A 16,652-nucleotide genomic window follows, 5' to 3' on the forward strand; every position below is an offset into this window, starting at 1 on the left:
CTCCTAAGGGAGAAAGGAAAGGACTTCACACTTCAAACTGAAGCTTTCACCAAAATTAAAAAGTGCATTTAAGAGTTTGATTATAACCACTACTTTTCGTGCTCGCCGTGTTTGTTCATCTCAGTTTTTGTAGAAAACTCAGTTTGTTCATCTCAGTTTTTCGGACCACCACAGGGTCTGCCCGCTTATACTTATTATTTGACAACTCCTCGTCTCTCTAGAGCCTTCTGTTTAGCTAGACTGAATGCTAACCCCTCTATGGAAAGGTAAATGGAACAAGGGAGATTATTTTGGAGGGGCCGGCTGTGTCGTTACTTCCTTCACACAGACACTGTGTAGATAATTCACAGTGGGTAGCCACTTCACACAGACATTGTGTGACCAGGGTACCTAATGGACTGCATGCTCCCCATATAAAATTCTCCATCAGTTAAGATCACGTCCGAGGCCCTGTTATGTGTTCTCTTGGCGCGTGAAGTAAAGCAGAACCTTTTCTGTGGTGGCACCCAACAATAGAAAGGCCTTCTGTGATTCTCCTGGCACCTTCTGTGATTCTCAGGGCTCTTCTCCATTTACCTAGGGATTCCCCCCGCCCCAAGCATAGGTGTAGTAATCCTCTGCTGTAGCATTACCATTTCTTCCTCTAATATAGCAAGCTAACCGTAGTGTGATCTGCTGTTTTTTGTCTGCTTCTTCTGAGTTGCATTAAAAAAGGTAAAGGTCCCCTGTGCAAGCTCTGGGTCATTCCTGACCCATGGGGTGATGTCACATCCCGATGTTTACTAGGCAGACTTTGTTTACCAGGTGGTTTGCCAGTGCCTTCCCCAGTGATCTTCCCTTTACCCCCAGCAAGCTGGGGTCTCATTTTACGGACCTCAGAAGGATGGAAGGCTGAGTCGACCTTGAGCCGGCTACCTGAAACCGACTTCTGTCGGGATCGAACTCAGGTTGTGAGCAGAGCCTGGACTGCAGTACTGCAGCTTAACACTCTGCGCCATGGGGCTCCTCCTAATTTGCATTGTGCGGTCTTTATTTTGTGTAGTTTATGTATTTAAAATACTTACATCCTGCTTTTCTCCCGGGACACAAAGCATCTTTGATTTTGTTTTATGGATTGTCTTAGGATGTTGCTGTATATTGTTTTAGGCTGTTTTGTTGATTTTAACTTGGAGACCTGGTCATTTTTTTCATGGAAAGCATAGTCATGGAAAGCAAACATGCTCTATCCCAGGGGAGACCAACCTGGCATGTGAAGAAATGGCAGTGTTACATGTAATATTCCCCATTCTGCTGTTATGCCGTGGGAATAACTACAGCCTGCTAAAGCTCACAGCTGCTCACAATCTGAATGACTGTGCAATACCTGTGGCTTCAATTCACTTTCCACCTGTGTTACGTCCAACCGAGATCTGGGAGACCCAGGTTCAAATCCCTTGGGCCAGTCACACACTCCCAGTCTAACCTACCTCACAGGGTAGTGGTTGCTGTGTGGATTAAATGGAGGGGTGTGTGTGAACTTTGTAAGCTGCTTTGAATCCCCTGTTGGGGATACAAATAGGGGAGGGGCAGTGGCTCAGTGGCAGAGCATCTGCTTGGCATGCAGAAGGTCCCAAGTTCAATCCCTGGCACCTCCAGTTAAAGGGACTAGGCAGGTAGGTGATGTGAAGGACCCCTGCCTGAGACCCTGGAGAGCTGCTGCCGGTTTGAGTGGACAATATTGACTCTGATAGACCAAATGTCTGATTCAGTATAAGGCAGCTTCATGTGTTCGTGTGGGGAGAAAAGCAGAGCATAAATAAACATGTAGTGCTGTGTGGTCACTCATTCAAGGAGTGTGGACTTCTGGTCTGATTAAAATTTCTTCACGTGTTCCTGTTCACTTGAAGTCTACACCCAGTGGGTATTTGCAGATGAGTTTAAGATTGATGCAGTGTGGAATAGGATTTAATTATTTATATAGCCTGCATGGTGTGGTGGTTAAGGTGTCGGACTAGGACATAGGTAACCGTTCTAACGTCCAGATGGCACCTGGAGATCTCCCAGAGTTATGTCTGATCTCCAGACTACAGATGCCTGTTCCTAGGATTGCCACCTCCAAGCTGGGAAATACCTGGATATATTTGGGGCGGAGCCTGAGGAGAGCGGGGTTTGGGGAGGGGAGGGACTTCAATGCCATAGAGTCTAATTTCCTAGCCAGGAACCAACACGCTGTATACCAACATGCTGCATACCACATGAAACTAGCCTTTTTAGGCAGTAGGACTAATATCTACCTCCTAGGAGATTGTACCAATCTGTAGGCCACCGACCACGATTGATATTCTAAGGATGAATATATGATTTTGAAGAGGAACTGAGGAAGACATAAGAACAGAAACGTCCGTCTTCCTCTTCAGCCTAACATGCGTTGAATACAAGGGAGATTATTCCTGAAAAAAACAGAATTGTATTAATATAAGAACTGTTGTATATTTACCTGTGTAAAATATTTGACTGTACAAAGTTGTATTACACCATTTTGTAGCATAGATATTTGTGTGTGTGTAAAGTGCCTTCAAGTTGCAGCCGACTTATGGCGACCCCTTTTTGGGGTTTTCATGGCAAGAGACTAACAGAGGTGCTTTGCCAGTGCCTTCCTCTGCACAGCAACCCTGGTATTCCTTGGTGGTCTCCCATCCAAATACTAACCAGGGCTGACCCTGCTTAGCTTCTGAAATCTGACGAGATCAGGCTAGCCTGGGCCATCCAGGTCATAAGAACATAAGAAAGGCCATGCTGGATCAGACCAAGGCCCATCAAGTCCAGCAGTCTGTTCACACAGTGGCCAACCAGGTGCCTCTAGGAAGCCACAAGCAAGACAACTGCAGCAGCACCATGGGCAGCATAGATATTTACTGGAGTTAATTTGTGATTTGATTCCCAATATATTTTTGGGTTCTTTCTATTTAGTGAATCTCTCTGTGTTTTGGGATTTAACTCTGATGTACAAAGAAGTGTCTATTTTTGCTATAAAACCTGGAGGTTGGCAACCCTATCTGTTCAACTGGAGAAAATGGCAGCTCCAGAGGGTGGACTCTATGGCATTACACATGCTGAGTCCTTTCCCTTTCCTGGGCTCCACCCTCAAAACCTCCAGGAATGTCCAAACCTGGAGTTGGCAACCCAAAGGGGGAACAGCACCTTCTATCATTACCGGATCAAGATCTCACTAAAAGAGTGTGTTAATGGATACTGATGTTCATTTTTAATTACTCTAATTCTTGGCAGGGGGTGGAAAAGCAGGGTAAAAGTAATAATTAACTTACAAAGCAGCTTTGCCTCACAAATGCGAAACCACTGCAGTTAACTGTTTCACCCACTACACAAACATCTGTATTTTGATTTTTGTTTCCATTACATGTGGAAAGGGGCACAGCTTGACTAATGCTCTTTAAAACTGTTTATCACTTTGTAAGGGGTTTTCTGTAATCAGACCATTACAATATATTGGTCACTTCTTACCGCGACACCTTTTTATGGCTCTTTTAAATGCTTGACCTGGTCCCAATTCTGTCATTACCCTGCTTTTTTCAAAATATTTATTTCATTTAGGCAATTTCATGTTCTTTCTATCCCCCCTTTAAAAAAAAAAATCACTTCTATAACAATTATTTCTGAATATGTCCTAAAAGCTTGCAGATGTTTTCCCAATCTGCCTGTAATATTTATAGTTGATCCCTTTGCTCAGTAAATAGCCAACAATATGGGGTAGATTAACTTGAACAAATGCCTTAATCGTTAAAATCTTTAGTCCTTTATGGCTGGCTGACCCGGAGTGTGAAGCTGAGTGAGGCAATTCTTTGGGCTAAGCTATTGGCCTACTCCCTCTTCTTGAAAATGGAGTGTTTCTCCATAAATCTTCACATCCCCCTTTTCAACTCATGGCAAATTGTTGTTGTTAGCCATTTCTGAAAGACAACTCCTGCCCAGGGAATTCGAAACAAAAGTCCTCAGAATCTGACTCTGGGTAAGTAGTCGGGCTGCCAACCTCCGGGTACTAGCTGGAGATCTCCCGCTATGGTAACTGATCTCCAGCCGATGGAGATCAGTTCACTTGGAGAAAATGGCTGCTTTGGCCATTGGACTCTATGGCATTGAAGTCCCTCCCCTCCTCAAACCCCGCCCTCCTCAGGCTCCACCCCAAAAACCTCCCACTGGTGGCGAAGAGGGACCTGGCAACCCTACTTTGAAGGATAGACTGTATGGTATTGTACCCCACTGAGGTCCCTGTCCTCCCCAGGTTACACCTCCAAATCTCCGGGAGTTTCCCAACCTGGATCTGGCAACTTTACTCCACCCCAGTGGCAATGGGCGACCTGGCAACCTTCGTGTGAGCAGACTTTGCACCCCGGGAGATACCCATGAATCATTTGCTGAGTATAGGGCTTTCTCAGTGGTTGATGCAGGGTTGCCAGCTCTCGGTTGGGAAATACCTGGAAATATTTGGGGCAGAGCCTGAGAAGGGCAGGGTTTGGATAGGGGAGGGACGTCAATGCCATAGAGTCCAGTCACCAAAGCTGCCATTTTCTCCAGGGGAACTGATCTATATCAGCTGGAGATCAGTTGTAATAGCAGGAGATCTCCAGCTAGTACCTGGAGGTTGACAACCCTAGGTTGATGCGAAAAAGGAGACCCAAGATATATGGAGATATAATGGATATATGGAAAAAGGAGACCCAAGATATAATTGTCTTCATCAGCTGGTCTTCCAGAGAAAATGGCTGCTTTGGCCATTGGACTCTATGGCATTGAAGGTACCTCCCCAAATCCACCCTCCTCAGACTCCGCTCCAGAAATCTCCAGGTATTTCCCAACTCGGAGCTGGCAACCCTAGTACATAGCATCGATTTCCCCCCTCTTCCTACTGAGTATGGTTTCCATTCTTCCTGCATGTTTCCGCGTGTTTGGTCTGTGTCTTCCAGAGGCTGTTTTAGCGAGAATCTGGAAAATGCAGGCAAAACTTGCGGAAACACGCGAGGAGAGCGAGGCGACCTCTGACGGTTGGGAATGGCATGCATAATCAAAACGAAGCACTGGAGCAGTTGGTGGGGGTGACCGCAGGGAAACAACCCTGCATAAATGGCCTGCGATGTCCAAATTGCAGACTCATTGGCCAGTTGGGGGTGGTTTCCTCATCGCAAGCCGAGGTTTAGAAATCCCAGTTTGAAGGTGACGCTGGTGAAGCACACCTTGCTGGTGAAGCACAGAAGATTTAAGCTTGATGAAATAAATATGTATTCAAGTTCTGGGCATAAGAGGCAAATGGAGGTGGGAGAGGCAGAGGGGGTGCCCCAGCATGATAAGAAGTTGCGTTACTGCACGACTGTGGTTGAATTACAGCTTACAGCAAGCAGCTTTAGTCTAGGGGCCATTGTGCTACTCGGGGGTCAGCTGGTGCCAGTCCTACCCTCGATCCAATCTTTCTTCATAGAAGCTGGGCTGCCGGCTTAGCGTGAAAACCTGTGATTTAGGGTATGTGAAATCTTGCTAAGTAACTTGGAAGACTGCCAACGAGAAATCAGCAGGCGATTGAGACTGGGAAGGGCAGCCATGAAGGAGCTAGAAAAGATTCTTAAGCATAAGAATGTGTTGCTGGCAACTGAGATCAAGTTAATTTGTGCCATAGTATTCCGCATTACTATGTGTGGGTGTGAAAGTTGGACAATGAAGAAAGCTGAAAAGTTGATTAGTTTGAAATGTGGTGTTAGAGGAGAGTTTTATGGACATTGTGGACTGCCAAAAAGACAAATCAGTGGGTTTTAGATCAAATCAAGCCTGAACTGTCCCTAGAAGCTACAGTTACTAAACTGAGGTTATCATACTTTGGTCACACTATGAGAAGTCAAGAGTCACTGGAAAAGACAGTCATGCTAGGGAAAGTTGAAGGCACAGGAAAAGAGGAAGACCCAACAAGAGATGGATTGACTGTGTAAAGGAAGCCACAGTACTCAATTTACAAGACCTGAGCAAGGCTATTAAAGATAGGACGGTTTGGAGGACATTAATTCATAGGGTCACCATGGGTCAGAAGCGACTTGATGGCACTTAACACATACACAACATGGGTATTCCTTTGCTGCCTTGCCAGCACTTAGGAATGAAAGAAGGAAAGCAAACAAGAAAGGAGAATATGTAGTTAATGGCACTCTGGAGAGATGTGTTGGCGTTCCGGGCATTGTCCAATAGGTGCCTTTGACCTTGGAGCAATGGCAACCCTTATTTCTAGTTTCCTCTAAGTTAGCTTAGCAGTCTCACTGCAAGTTAGCAATCGTTTCGTCTCAAGTGCTCGTGAAAAGGTTTTTGAGCCCTGACTGCGTAGTCCATTGCAATGGCGAGCCTTTAGAAACTAAGCCTTTTGTTCCCCTCTGTTCCCCTGGAGAGCCAGCATGGTGTAGTGGTTAAGAGCGGTGGTTTGGAGCGGTGGAGTCTGATCTGGAGAACCGGGTTCGATTCCCCACTCCCCCACATGAGCGGCAGAGGCTAATCTGGTGAACGGGATTTGTTTCCCCCACGCCTACACATGAACACAGCTGGGTGACCTTGGGCAAGTCACAGTTCTATTAAGAGCTCTCAGCCCCACCTACCTCACAGGGAGTCTGTTGTGGGGAGGGGAAGGGAAGGTGATTTTAAGCCGGTTTGATTCTTCCTTAAGTGGGAGAGAAAGTCGGCATATAAAAACCAGCTCTTCTTCCCTTTGCCGTTTTTGAAGGAGGTGTGGCAAACTCGTTCTGATATCATGGGAATGGGCCGGGATGCTTTTGCAGGCAGGAAAATAGGAAAGTGGTTTTTGAAACTCTCTTTGCAGATGTTTATCTTTCTGGCAGTGCTCTCATATAAAGCGTGAGAAGGCTCGTAGAAGAAACCTTTTATAGAATCGCGCCCTCCAAAGAATCTTGGGAATAAACATAATCCAGCCACTGCTGTCGCTGACTTGTCATGTAGAAAGTGGTAGTGGGAAAGGAGCATTTTTCAGCATGTAGGATCATTCACCAAGAGCGCGAGCATGCAGTCATTTGAGCCACTGGTTTTCAGGGTAGTATTCATCAGAGCTGGCTGGCGAAGCCCAGGAGAACGGAAGCAATTGCTGAAAGAGTAAATTGGTTATGGTGCAGTTAAAACACAGCATTTAAAGATGGGCTAGCTTTTGTGTCACACAGAGCTCTTTGCCCAGCAGAATTCTGTGTAATGCAAAAGCTAGCTTGATCTTGCAACAACAATTGGGAAAATAGAAGATAACCTTCATGTATTTTGCCTGTATTAATAGGCTGATGCCCTGACATGGATGGTCCAGGCTAGTCTGATCTCGTCAGATCTCACAAGCTAAGCAGGGTTGGCCCTGGTTAATACTTGGATGCCAACCTCCAAGGAATACCGGGTTGCTATGTAGAGGAAGGCAGTGGCAAACCACCTTTGTTAATCTCTTGCCTTGAGAAGAAGAGTTGGTTTTTATATGCCGACTTTCTCTGCCACTTAAGGGAACATCAAACCGGTTTACAGTCACCTTCCCTTCCCCTCCCCACAACAGACACCCTGTGAGGTAGGTGAGGCTGAGAGAGCTGTGACTAGCCCAAGGTCACCCAGCTGGCTTCGTGTGCAGGAGTGGGGAAACCAATCCAGTTCACCAGATTAGCCTCCACCGCTCATGTGGAGGAGAGGGGAATCAAACCCGGTTCTCCAGATCAGACTCCACCGCTCCAAACCACCGCTCTTATCCACTACACCACGCTGGCTCTGGGTGACTTGACGGCACTTTACACACACACACACACACACACACGGCTGAACCTGCTGGTTGCTGTGCTCAGGGTGTGCAAAGAGACCAGAGGGATAAATTAGGAGGTAAATGGAAGAGAAGCATTGACCAGCATAACAATAAAAAAATACAATCACAATAGTACACAGTCGTACAATAGTATAATTACAGGGTTTGTTCTGGTTAGGCAGTCCAGGGTTGCTACACAAAGGAAGGCAATGGTAAACGACTTCTGAATGTCTCTCTTGCCTTGAAAACATTGCCTACTTGCCTAGTCCATTTAACAGGAGATGTCGGGGATTGAACCTGGGACCTTCTGCATGCCAAGAGGAGCCACACAGCCCCTCTTCTTGAAGAGGCAGTTTGACCATCACAGACTAGACCCCTTTTGGGGGGGATTAAATTTGAGAAGCATGATGCGCTGTTGGGAGAATGAGGCCAGCTCATAACATCCAAAGGATAACATAATAAATTTTTTTAAAAAATTCTAGAAATCTGAGCACGCCTGTGGCAGCTTCCCTCCTTCTTACCGTAGTGTTGATATTGGCAGGCCGTCGGCTGTGATCGGCAGCTCGGGAGTCAGGCCAAGGAGGATAGTTGTGGCGTCTGTGCTGGAGACGGTTCGACGTGCAGGCTCGTGAGGGGACAAGTGAAGGTGCATCTGTCATCGGAAAAAAGTAAGTCTGCAACTTTAAACGTCGTCGTTTGGTTTGACTTTCTGCTTGCATGCAAAACGAGGGGGCCGTGCTACAAAGATGGCTGTTTCATCGCATGGCTTGTTTGTTTATTATCCAGAGCCGCTATTTATAACGCTTGTTCTAGATGAAAAAGGTAAAGGTCCCCTGTGCAAGCACTGGGTCATTCTTGACCCATGGGGTGATGTCACATCCCGATGTTTACTAGGCAGGCTATGGGTGAAAACGCATGGTCTCTTTAGCCTTCTATATTCCCTGTTTAAGCCAGGATTCAGCCAGGATTGAACGCATGCATTTTCGCTGAACGTGCGTTCAATCCTGGCTGAATCCTAGCTGAAACAGGGAATAAGGGAGGCTAAGCGTTTTCGCCCAAGTTGGCTAAAGCGACCATGCGTTTTCGCCCTATGTTGATGGGATGGTTTGCCATTGCCTTCCCCAGTCATCTTCCCTTTACCCCAAGCAAGCTGGGGACTCATTTTACCGACCTCGGAAGGAAGGATGGAAGGCTGAGTTGGGATCGAACTCAGGACATCAGAGCTTGGACTGCAGTACTGCAGCTTACCACTCTGCGCCATGGGGCTCCTTCTAGATTACTCTCTTAGAAATGTTCTAGATTACTCTCTTAGACATTTGTAAGTTCAGACGAGCTTTCCTATTGGCGAGATGTAATGCCCTAGACTCAGCCGAGACACCAGGGCGATACAACAAAATTATTGCAGAAGAACGAAAATGCCCTTTTTGTACGGATCAAATAGACTCCCTAACCCACATTGTTTTAGCATGTCCACAAAATAATATTGCACGAAATAAATATATCACTCCTTGGATAAAACAACTCAAGACATTTTCTGAGAAGTGGATACTGCATTATCTGCTGTCAAATAGATCGGTCAATTACGTGTGAGATGTGGCAACTTTACTCTTTATAGTGTCAAGGAAAAATTAAATTTCATTTCCCCCTTTTATAGTGTGAAGTGGTTGATGGATAGCCCAGTGGCTGTTAAATCTAGGGAAAGAAATACTACCTATTTAAGGGACAGCACTGCAAGAATTTAAGGCATGCGTTTTGAGGTAGAAAGTCAATTTCACATATCAGGAATAGCCATCAAGATAGGCATCTTAATTCCTAGACCACATGCGAGCATCTGTGTTTGTATGCAAGGGCCAAATGCTTTTATAATTTTACAGCTGCATTTTGAAATATCTTATGGATACCTCTACTGAAAGTGTGGTGTATAATTCAAAGTCAAAGGATGATAGAGTACCAGGTTCAGTAGAATCCAATAATCATCTACTCCAGACGTGCAAAAAAAGTATCTTAAAAATCCAAATCCTATACCTACCTTACCTCCTCGGACTTCTTTCTAATTGCATGAGTTTTCCCTCCATTAGAGATGACCTCGCCACCAGCCCTCACAAATCCTGGGACTTCCCGTCCCTCTGTTAACCCGCTTCTTCCCTCTCCCCTGAGCTCAGCCTGCTTGAAATCTCCATGCATAAGGCAAAGTGCAGGACACAGAAGCTTGGTTTCTCCCACAGCAAATAGACAGCCAGTTACAAAGCAGTGTGTTAAGGGATGGGGATTCAATTCTGAGCAAAAGAAGGGCTTTTAAAAACGAGGCTTGGGTTTCTCCCTCACCCCCCCCCCCCGGTTTCTTTCAAATAGCTCTTTTTTTGTTTTTGTTCTTCAAATGCTCTTAAAATGCTTTTTTATGTGGCAGATAGGTTTGGGGGGGGACTTTTCTCTCACTACAGCCAATTAGAAAGCAGCATTTCAAGGGACGGGGATTCAAATACTTCCTGATTTGAGCTTGGAGACTGCTTGTGCATAGATCCACAACAGGAAAGTGTGGGTCACATGTACTCATGAAGCTGCCTTATACTGAATCAGACCCTTGGTCCATCAAAGTCAGTGCTGTCTACTCAGACCAGCAGCGGCTCTCCAGGGTCTCAGGCAGAGGGCTTTCACATCAAGTACTTGCCTAGTCCCTTTAACTGGAGATGCCGGGGATTGAACCTGGGACCTTCTGCATGTCAAGCAGAGTCTCTGCCAATGAGCCACAGCCCCTCCCCGAGCAACAAACCTCAGGTAAAACTCCCATGCATAAACGCCCTCTGTGTGCCTGCATACAGGTCTGTGGTGAGCTGGTGGGGAGCCTTGTTAAAAACAGTCCTTAAAGAGAATTGGGACTTGACGTTGTGATGTATAAACAGCTGGAGATTGCTTGAGAAAGAAACTGTCCACGAAGGGACTTTGAGGTCTTGTTTGTTTCTAAGTTTCTAAGAGGGGTTTATTGAGATGTTGAATTGTTGCCCGTCCATTGAAAGCTTCAAACAGGGTTTTGAGAAATGGTCAGTAAGGGCATAGACCCCTCTGGATCTCTGTGCAAAATGCCGCTTTGCAGATTCCTGCTGGTCTTGATGTCCTTTGGATGACAGCCAGAGTCGTACGGTTTTCTCATCATTCCAGTTCAGTGAGTTTTTGTCAGGTGTTTCTTCCTTATATCTATCTTTTTGCTCCTTCGGCACTCTTAAAGCACCCTAAGTGTTAGTGCGCATAAGAGATTTCAAATTCATCTCTTTTGTCAAAGAGTCATTGCAGTGCATACCTTAAGAACGCAACACCTTTTCTCGATTGCTCACATAGCATATGGAAATAGTTTGAGGAACGGTCCCTAAAGTGGAAGGAATTGGGAAAACACGGCTTCTTTTAGTGATACCACATCAATCGAGGTGTTCACATTATTTGCAACTCTGAAGGAAGCTTTGCCAAGAGATGGTGCGTACACACACTTTTGCTCAAGCAGATGTTCTACCACTGAGACGGCTTGTTCCCATGAAGCTGCCTTCTACTGAATCAGACCCTTGGTCCATCAAAGTCAGTATTGTCTGCTCAGATTGGCAGCGGCTCTCCAGGGTCTCAGGCAGAGGTCTTTCACATCACTCACTACCTGATCCCATTAACTGGTGATGCCGGGGATTGAACCTGGGACCTTCTGCATGCCAAGCAAATGCTCTATCACTGAGCCTTGGCCTGTTCCCATGAAGCTGCCTTATACTGAATCAGACCCTTGGTCCATCAAAGTCAGTATTGTCTACTTAGACCGGCAGCGGCTCTCCAGGGTCTCAGGCAGGGGACATTCACATCACCTACTTGCCTTGTACCTTTGACTGGAGATGCCAGGAATTGAACCAGGGACCTTCTGCATGCCAAGCAGATGCTGTACCACTGAGCCAAGGCCCCTCTCTGCTTTAAAGGGATTTCAGCATCCTTTTGAAGCTGTGCTCCAGCTGTGCAAAGACTACGCCCCCAAAACTATTGGAACGAACAATGTGTCTTTTAGCATCATGGGCACGACATTTACCAATGTTACATATTGATGAAAGCCAATGCAAGCGGATATGTTTAAAAGTGGGGGGTAATAAGGTTATTTTTTCCAAGTAACAGAAAGGAGGAATATAAATTTTCTAAACATACAAAAGAGTCAAGTCTGATTCCTTAATCGGTTACGATGGGTGGCCATGTTAGTCTGTCAGTAACAGTAGAAAAGAGCAAGAGTCCAGTAGCACCTTAAAGGCTAACAAAATTTCTGGCAGATACCCGAAGAACTGAGCTGTGGCTCACGGGCGCTCATACCCTGCCAGAAATGTTGTTAGTCTTTAAGGTGCTACTGGTCTCTTGCTCCTTAATCGGTTGCCATCCGTAATCCAGAAATTTGTTGTTTTGTGCAGTCGGAATGTTCTGTCGGAATCACAAAGTTAGAGAAAATACAAGAGGAAATAAAAATTATTTGGATGTTGCAGAAAGCACGCAGCCTAAGGCCCGGATGGCTGGCAAAGCAAGTCGCTTGCTCCAAACCCTCCTTGACTTTCTGGGAAAAGGATCAAACGTTTTGACTGATGAGATGCAAAACGAAAGTGTAACAAGTTGTAAAAGCCTACCTCGCCCCTGGGAAAATGGAATATTTTAGGCATGGAACTCAAATCAGCGTCAGTATCAGCTCTGTCTGGAAGTCAGCTGCGAGGTTTGCAAGGGGGTGGGAGATCCTGCTTTTACCGACTGGCAAAGCATAATCAGAAAAGAGTCCGCCCTTGATTTTAAGAAGAAGAGATTGGGGGGCGGGGAAAGATAGAACAACATGGGAAATGTGTTCTAGGGTCGTTGTGGTTCTCAAGCTGTGGGGGCACCGCTATCAAGAGGATGCAAGACACCTCAAAGAGGCAAGGGCAAAACGTCCCAACCACAGAGGTTTCTCAATGCAGCCATCAAAACTTCTATGCTAACCCTGGCCCCTGCCAAAATGCAGAGGAAATGTGAATGCTTGCTTTATTTTTTGGAAATATTTACAAAATCTGTATGCTGCTTCTTCAAAAACCTGCTCGTGGAGCTCCAGAAGTAAAAAAAATAATTCAACAACAGTATAAAAATCAATATAAAACAGTATAAAAATCAGTTTCCAAACCTGGATCTGGCAACCCTACCCCACCCCAGTGGTGACCTGGCAACCTTAGTGTGAGCAGACTTTGCACCCTGGGAGATACCCAAGAACCATTTGCTGAGTATAGGGCTTTTTCAGTGGTTGATGTAGGGGTGCCAGCTCTCGGTTGGGAAATATCTGGAGATTTTTGAGGCGGAGCCTGAGGAGGGCGGGTTTGGATAGGGGAGGGAGTTCAGTGCCATACAGTCCAATGGCCAAAGCAGCCATTTTCTCTAGGTGAATTGATGTCTATCGGCTGGAGATCAGTTGTAACAGCAGGAGCTCTCCAGCTAGTACCCGGAGGTTGGCAACCCTAGGTTGATGTGAAAAAGGTGTCCTAAACTATATGGAGGATGATTGTCTTCATCAGCTGGTCTTCTACTCACTGCTGAGTCGGTCACATACAGTTAAATTATGCCCTGATAGTGCAAACTTGAGGCAAGAAGGCAGATAGGGTTAGCTGTAACAAAGGAGGAAATAATGGAATAAATAAAAATAATTAAAATATAGGCCCCGTGTTGCGGACTGGGGTTAACCGTGGGTCATGAGTCTGGAGAGCTAGAAGGCTCTTAAGTGACTACATCAGCGGGCGAACCGCCTCTCCCCCCTGCCTGCCTCCCTCGTAGAAAGTGGGCGAGTCTCTCCCTCTCTCCGCTCTCGGTTCTGTGAAAAAAACACACATTTGGAATGATTTCAGTAGCCGTCCCACAAATCAAGGCGTTGTTTAAAGGTTTCAAGAGGATCTTCTGGAGTCTTGCCTTGAACTAGTCAAGTGCTTATGGCTGAACGCCGAAGCCCTAATGAGTATCATACGGGATGGAGCGCAAAACGCGTCCCTGTTGCAGGCAGGAAAAGTTCTCCGCCTCGGTGCCTGTGCCGGTTCTGCCACCTCTGCCGTTCCCACCTGAGCCCCTTCTTCAAAGTACCTCTGGAGATACCGGTCGGTGATACCACATCATCTGGGAACAACTTTCGGACTCTGGTATTTCTTCCTGTTGAATGATGTGGCACCAGACTAAGACGGATGTTATCTGTCTAATGACCTCTGAAGTCCTTTTCTTTTATTTCCTGAGATCTCCCTGGCTTTTAGAATATAATGACTTTATCCCCTTCCTCCGCTTTGGAATGCATCTATCTTTAACTCTTGGGGAGTTTAATGAGCCTCCAAAGATTACATTGTTGGTTTTGCAGTGTGCTTTCTTTCGTTCCTTGAGAGAACGAGGCAGAGTGTGACACTAAAACCCTTTTCCTCTGTTCCCCAGCACCTGTACTGCAACCAGGAAGAAGCAGTGGAAAGCAGAAGAGTCACACCCTGTCCAATTCTGTTGAGGGGTGTGCATTGCATATCAATTCCCAGGGAGGGCCAACCATACAATTTGAGGGGAGGGGCTGTGGCTCAGTGGTAGAGCATCTGCTTGGCATGCAGAAGGTCCCAGGTTCAATCCCCGGCATCCCCAGTTAAAGGGAGTAGGCAAGTAGGTGATTTGAAAGACCCCAGCCTGAGACCCTGGAGAGCCGCTGCCGGTCTGAGTAGACAATACTGACTTTGATGGACCAAGGATCTGATTCAATATAAGGCAGCTTCATGTGTACACTCGCTGTCACCCCTCCGACGACTTGGGGTCTTTGTGTTGATTATGCATGCCGTTTCCAACCGTCAGAGGTCGCCGCGCTCTCCCCCTGCGTTTCCCTGCATTTTACCCACATTTTCAGAGACCTGTTTTATCTCGAATTTGAAAATGCGGGGAAACCCAGGGGGAGAGCGAGGTGACTTCTGACAGTTGGAAACAACATGCATAATCAAGCACAAAGATCCAAAGTTGTTGGAGGAGTGACCGCAAGGGAAACAGCCATGCATAAAAGACCAATGTTAGTTTCCCCCCTTTCCTGCATTTCCTCCCTGAAGTTCTCTCCATGTGACCCATGTTAGATGATAATGCAATTACCATCGAGAGCCAATTGAAGAAGAAGACGAGTTGGTTTTTATATGCCAACTTTCTCTACCACTTAAGGGAGACTCAAACCGGCTTACAATCACCTTCCCTTTCCCTCCCCACAACAGACACCCTGTGAGGTAGGTGGGGCTGAGAGAGCTCTAACAGAGCTTTAACTTGCCCAAGGTCACCCAGCTGGCTTCATGTGCAGGAGTGGGAAAACCAATCCAGTTCTCCAGATTAGCCTCCGCCACTCATGTGGAGGAGTGGGGAATCAAACCCATTTCTCCAGAACAGAGTCCACCGCTCCAAACCACTGCTCTTAACCACTACACCACGCTGGCTCCTAGGTTAAACCTGAGGTTAGACTTTCAAATAATGGTTAGGTTCTGCTCTAGTTCAGGTCAAATAAATGTTCAGTTTGGTTTTGGGTTCAGTTTAGGTTTGCCATGTGCCCGATGGCACGCCAGCAGACGGTGGGAGGAATAATAATTTTTTTGGAAACACTGTCAATGATGGCATGACGTCACTTCCACGAAAACGCCGAAGTACCGTCAAACCTCTCTAGGTATTGCTGGAAACTCTGTGGGTTTGCCAAAAAATTTCTAGCGATTCCCAGAGAGATGTGACATCACGTCCAGGTTTCCCTGGAAGTTATGTCATGGCATCGCTGACTGCTACCCTGCTTCAGTTTCCCGCTGGTTGTCAGGCTGGGCCTGGTAACCCTAGTTCGGTTTGACGTAGGTGGAGAGTCACATTCTGAACCTTGACTAAAAAGTGGATCAGACCACATCCCCTTCCTGAACTGGAACTGATACTGGTTTAAAATCAACGCACCTTCAGACTAATTGGATCATAAATCCTCGGTGAGGGACGATATCACTTCAGTTTGCAAGGGTTAACTAGGATGCTTCCCCATGCCAAGAAACGAAACGGCCCCAAAACCGCCTCACGCTGAGAAAGCTAGTGCATCAGGGCAAAGGCTGGACTTGGGCCTTTCCTCCTGAAGTGCTGATTTTCCAAGCTCAGGGGAACTTTTATACATAGAGAAAAATTAGATGTGCAGCCTTTCACCTGCATTCTGAAACCATTACATTTCCAAACGGGACAGTTGTATAGATTGGTTCTGGGTCATAATGCCTGGTGAGGCAATGTTCATTTTGCCACGCCCCTAGAATACAGTATATTTAATGCTGTATAGTCTAACTGCGTATTCTCATAGTAGTCTCTGCACATCAGAGTATTGCCGGTAATGGAACTGTTCCAGGGCCCTCTGCCTGAGAAGCATGCTGTTAACGTTTAAAGAATTGGAAGGATCTTCATGCATCTGTTGTATACTAGGCAGAAGAAAGACCCTCACACCCCTCCACAACCAGGAAATTCAGCGTTGACGAAGGCTGAAACATCAGTGAGTGAAGCCGGTGTTCGCATCAGAATGTACTGCAACTCCACACCCTCAGGAAAATCCCTCTGCTTGTCTGTGTTTATATGACAGATGGCAGCTATCCTGATGGCAGGAGGCAGGCAGGAACTCATGAAGGAGTTGCAAATAGTGAGGCATAGACTATGCTTGCCTCAATACATCCCTTGGCTGCATAACGTGTGACCCACCAAGCCACTCATTTTTAGCGATGTGTTATGGCCTGACAGAGGGGCCTGCGCACACCTAGGGCCAAACGTGATGGCGTCCTCATGACCTCCCGCACGGTGCAGTGGTTAAGAACGGTGGTTTGGGAACCAGCGTGGTGTAGCG

The 16,652-nt window shown here is 46.4% G+C and overlaps 1 protein-coding gene across 1 annotated transcript in view; it reads left to right on the plus strand.

Moving 5' to 3' along the window:
- Nucleotides 1-16,652, plus strand: part of ADAMTSL3 (ADAMTS like 3) — an 89,310-nt gene that overhangs the window by 37,398 nt on the left and 35,260 nt on the right. The window contains exon 5 of the mRNA XM_056865860.1: nucleotides 8,343-8,469. Coding sequence (XP_056721838.1) covers nucleotides 8,343-8,469 — 127 coding nt within the window. The remainder of the gene's footprint in view (nucleotides 1-8,342; nucleotides 8,470-16,652) is intronic.

This window comes from Euleptes europaea, chromosome 20 (assembly GCF_029931775.1).
Source record: "Euleptes europaea isolate rEulEur1 chromosome 20, rEulEur1.hap1, whole genome shotgun sequence".
In the NCBI taxonomy this organism is placed as follows: domain Eukaryota; kingdom Metazoa; phylum Chordata; class Lepidosauria; order Squamata; family Sphaerodactylidae; genus Euleptes; species Euleptes europaea.